General features: G+C 40.5%; 1 protein-coding gene across 1 annotated transcript in view; it reads left to right on the plus strand.

Annotated features, from left to right (window-relative positions):
- Positions 1–1037: 1037 nt before the first annotated feature.
- Positions 1038–5050, plus strand: part of NMT2 (N-myristoyltransferase 2) — a gene marked incomplete at its 5' end in the record, with an annotated part of 25413 nt that continues 21400 nt past the window's right edge. The window contains one exon of the mRNA XM_010003611.1: positions 1038–1175. Coding sequence (XP_010001913.1) covers positions 1038–1175 — 138 coding nt within the window. The remainder of the gene's footprint in view (positions 1176–5050) is intronic.

Here is a 5050-nt window from a genome sequence, read left to right on the forward strand (position 1 = left end):
CCCCCCCCCTCCAGAATTAAAATAAACAATTGTTTTTTGCATTGACTATTTTCTTTTCCAATGAAAAACACCCAAGCCCCAGTATCTGTCTTTGACTCCACTATGTGTGTATAGTTTTACTGAGAGATTAACATCTTGAAGAGGATTCAATGTTATCTGACTCACTGCCTCCTTATTTGCCTTCTGTCTGAGAGCTGCTAACACCTCCCACATTTTTCAAATTCTAATCTAATCTTGATATTGTATCTCGATTATGTGTCAAATTAGAATCTCCTTAAAGAAGAAAGGAGTTGTATTATCAATAGTCAACATGTATCAGAATGTGCAAGTGCTGAGTATACTTTGTTGTTGTTTGTTTGTTTGTTTTTTAATTAAAGTTGATCCATTGTACTTACTGTTTTAAAGCACAAACATTTGGTTAGTTTTGTGTTGTTTCTTACTGAGATTTCAGCAAGACTTTCATGCAACATAAGTTAGAAACAGAATTCCCTGAAAACAGAATGATTTGTTAGGATTCTTCTCAAATCTAGATGTGCGTAGTGGTTGAGCATGACGGAGAAAAAATATTAGGCCACTAATAGAATCACAGAGTAGTTTAGGCTGAAAAGACTTTTAAGATCATTAGGTCCACCTGCAAACAGTTACTGAATTCCCAAAAAGGTTGCTTTCCTCAGTTTCTGCATAGTCCCGAGTTCTTTCAAACTCTTGTTGAATTTGGCTTCAAGTTTGTGCCAGGTAATACAGCCTGGAGAAGAGCACTGCCTGTTACATAGTGTCACAAGTTGACACTGGTGTGTCAAAATGCCTGGTTGTGCAGGGGTCTGACTATGACAAATTAGAAAGCACTTGCAGGAAGTTTTTCATCAGTGCTGCCAGTTCCTTCCTTCCTTGCTTTCCCCTGACTTTTCTTCACATTCAAGCTGCTGTTAGAATTTCATATTAAAATGCTAGGTTTTCCATATTTAGATTTTTTGAATTTTAAGCTTGGTGATACTCATGTGTTGTGTTTTTTTTTTCACATTCTCTGAATCTCTGGCAGAAGTCCTGGAGGGGATTTGGGAGCGAAGAAGAAGAAAAAGAAGCAGAAGAGAAAAAAGGAGAAACCAAATTCTGGAGGCACCAAATCAGATTCTGCGTCTGACTCCCAGGAGATTAAAATTCAGCAGCCTTCAAAAGTGAGAGCCTGGTTCTGTTTTAATTTGTGCTTACATTCTAATTTAATTTGTGTGTTGCTTTTAGTAAAAGCAAGTTGGTTGTTCTGCCTTAACATGTTAGAATGAAGCAAATGCTTACTGTCCTGAATAGAGGCAGGAGCAAAGTAAGACCTGTTTTTTGCAGACTGTATGAAGTTAGCAGGAGAGTCGTTGTCACCACCATGGTGGTGTAATGTGAGAAAAGCAGAGGACTAGTTGTTTTGTCTTCCTTTTCCAGCAGTTAGAACTAAGGCTAATGAAAGCTTCCTTGCAGGGAATCTTAATCTGCAGTGGTATTGCTTTTAAATATATTTTGTTTTATTAATTGCTTTTAGTTTAGTCACCCCCTAACTTTGCTTAGTGCCATTTCGGTAACTCATGCAGCATAATGCCATCTCATGCTGAGCATCAGCAGTCGGAGGGAAGTGTGTGCTAACCAGACTCTCATTTGGGCAAACAAGCAGCATTGCATCTTACATAAGATGTGGTAGTCTCTAGCATGGAGATACAGACCAAAGAAACTTTTTGCCATCCAAAAGTCCTCTGATGTAAATAAGAAAGTAAAATTACGTGAGGAAATGAACAGTCTTTGTGGACTTTATGATAAACAGCGTTGTCTGTGTGCTTTTGACTGCCATATTTTGACTAAACAGGGAATATGAGATGGTAACTTTTTATTACACAGCTTTTATCTCATGAAAAATCCAACCCTGAGCACTGAAGTTCATTATTTGAAAGTTTATGGATCACTGAGTATCTTGAGGTAATTATATTCGCTTTATCAAATTGATGTGGATGGTACAGGTAGTCCTATTAATCCTGTAAGATTTGTCAAGTACATTTGGACTACCAAATAATTTTAGGGAAAAAATTGTGCTCTGGCTCATTAACATAGTGACAGATTTTCTGTTGTCCCTTTAGATGTCTTTGTCTCACTCCCATTGCTATGAATGGGCACTTTTGGCACAGGGGAGACTTTAAAATATGTAAAGAGATCTTAAGTACTTTCTGATCTCACCACATGTTTTGATACAGTGTATATAAAGCAGGTTGCATGAATTGCTAATAAAAGAAGACTGACTGCAAGCAATAACTAAGTAACTTCAAGCTCTTTTACAATTGGAGTGAGATCAGTTTTAATGGTAACGAAAGACACAGTTCATTGCTGTGGTATCCTAGGAGTTCTTGATTCCCTGCTGACCAAACTTATTGTTCCATATGTTGCCTCTAATTGCATAAAAGGAAGCTGCTTCAAATTTTCTGTTCTCATGTGCAATATTTTAGTCTGCAGCACCTTGCATTTTTGCACACCATGTCTCTGGTGTGATGCATTTTGTAAATGTGGAAGCCTATCCTCGTTTTAAGTTGTGTTCTTAGAGGGGCCATTCTTTGTAATTATCTTACTCTCAGAAGAAGTTCAGCCAGTTTGTTAGCAAAGTTACAAAGCTTTCTCTTTTATTGGCATAAAATAAAAGTTCTTATTTAAGTATTTCTCTCAAGATCTAGACAGCTAAACCATTTTGCTGTTCTACATGGCTTCCACTTTTCTTTAGTTGCAAATGCATCAGTATTGACTCATTTTATTTTGACTTCTCTGCTGTGTTCCAGGTGTACACACTGATAGGTAGATGAGTTTCTCTGTCTTGGACAACTTTCCTGGTTTAGATTTTTTTAAAGCGTCTTAAACTGCTGCTTTGGATCAGTGTGGAGAAGTATATTTATTTTCTCTCCTACTTAAGTAGTATTTAGAATTCATATTCCTTGTGCTACTGGACCTTCACATTTGTTTGCTTTTGATTTAAAAGAGGTTTACAAAATATTTCAGAGGAAAGTGACATTGCACACCTTATCTCTAAGAGCATATATGCAGGATCATCAAGTCATACTCAGTGGGGCTTCTGAACTCATTGAAAATTATTTTGAAAAAAAATTTTTTGAGGTCAGGTGAGTTCCAGGTGTTCCAGAGGTGAAGTCAGGTGTTCCAGTCCGGAGATAAGAAAAACAGAACAGTGAATCTTCTTGGCTTCTCTGTCTCTTATTTGTGGTATTGGACATCTTGAACATTGTCAAGAATGCAACCACAGCAATAAATGCTTGTTAGCATGGTATGCTTGCAGTGACCTTTAGGATCATGCCCATCTCACTGCCCATCTCACAAGACTGATCTCTCCCCATTACGAGTCATGTAGACTGTCCACACTGGCACAAATGAAGCTTGTCAGCTCTGCAACATTACCAGCCATTATTGTAGTTGCCAGTGCCCTGCACAACGTAGTCACAGAGTAGTAATTACTTATATCTAAATGGATTTTACTGGTTTGCAATTTATATACATTTTTTCTTGTCCTATCATTGTGATCCTCTGGAAAGAATTGGCTCAGCATCCTCCAATTAGACAGGAATAAGTTTTCTCCTACTCCCTTAACCTTATCTTCTTAAGACTGAAAAAAACAAGGTTTCTCATCTTCTCTGTGTATGTCATGTGCTTCAGCCTCCCAGTCGTTTTGGTGGCCCTCCATTGAACTTGCTTCGCTATTTCAGTGTTTTCCATGTAATGGGGAACTCAAAACTGTGAAGTGTGATCTCAGGGCTGTCAGATAAAGAGGAAGACTGGCTGGCCAGTCTTACTGGTGCAACCCAGTTTGCAGCTGTCCTGTGTTCAGGTTTCTGCCCACGAGGATCTCCATGTTCTTTTCTGCAAAGTTGCTTCCTAGCCAGTCCATGCCTTTGTGAAACTTCATGAAGTTTCTGTTTCCAGCAGTTGGAAATAGCTTTGAATAGCAACTCTGCAGTCCAGCATATCAAACTTTCCTACTAGGTATCATCTGTGAACTTGCAGAGAAAGCACACTTTGCATATCCAGATCTTTAAATAGTATCAAACCCTGAGTTCTCAAAATCCTTGCCTTCTTGAAGATAATCCTTTTTCTAGTCATAAGAAACCTCGAACAATGGCTCTAATTTTTAAACTGGATAAATGCTCGTTGCAGTAACACCAGCCAGGTCCCTCAGCACCTTTGGAAGCATCCAGTTTGTTCCTATGGACCCATGCATGATTAGTTTTCTAAGTGGTCATTAACTTTCTCTGCTGCTGTGGTTAATGGGAGTTTCATAGAGTATGCTTACAAAGATTAGGGACATCAAAGATCTGAGGCCACATCTTGTCACCAAAACTGAGGCAAAAAAAGCATTGCATACTGTCACGATCCGTGACCTATTATATCTCCTTATTGGAGTGTATTAACTTATCAGGATTTGCTGAGAGATCCACACGTGGGTATCGCCTCACACAGAGGATACAGGAACTTATGTCCCGACTTTTTTGAGTGAATAACCTGCTCAGTGCTTACTAATATTTCTAACAACAGCAAGGTTTATTGTGGGGAAAACAAAGCAATTTGGGGAAGGAGGTTCAAAAGGAGTGATTACAACACATTAAACATATATGGGTACACCTTAGTTACACATCTTATTCAAGTGAGGGAAGCAGAGGGGAGGGATTTGCCCGAATGGCTGGATTATATTTTCCCCTATAAGCTGGGGTAGCCGGAATTGTCTCACCACGTGGCAGTGCAGGTAGGATGAGCTGGGTAGCAAAGAGGCTGCAGGCACTCCAAGCGCAGGTCGCCCCCCCCCACCCCCGTAGCTGCGGCGCGGCTGTTTGCAGACCCTGGAAACGCGGCGGTTTCAGGCGGCGCTGGGACTTTTGGCAGCAGCGGCGGCGGGCAGGCAGGCGGCAGAGGCGGGCGGCTCCCAGCAGCGGGGACGGGCGGCAGCGAGCAGCAGAGCGGTCAGGAAAAATGGCGGCGGCAGGCAGTGTGTGTAGACGACCGCCTCGAACACGAGGAGAGAGCGAGA

This window comes from Chaetura pelagica, unplaced genomic scaffold, assembly GCF_000747805.2.
Source record: "Chaetura pelagica isolate M959 unplaced genomic scaffold, ChaPel_1.0 scaffold418, whole genome shotgun sequence".
NCBI lineage: Eukaryota > Metazoa > Chordata > Aves > Apodiformes > Apodidae > Chaetura > Chaetura pelagica.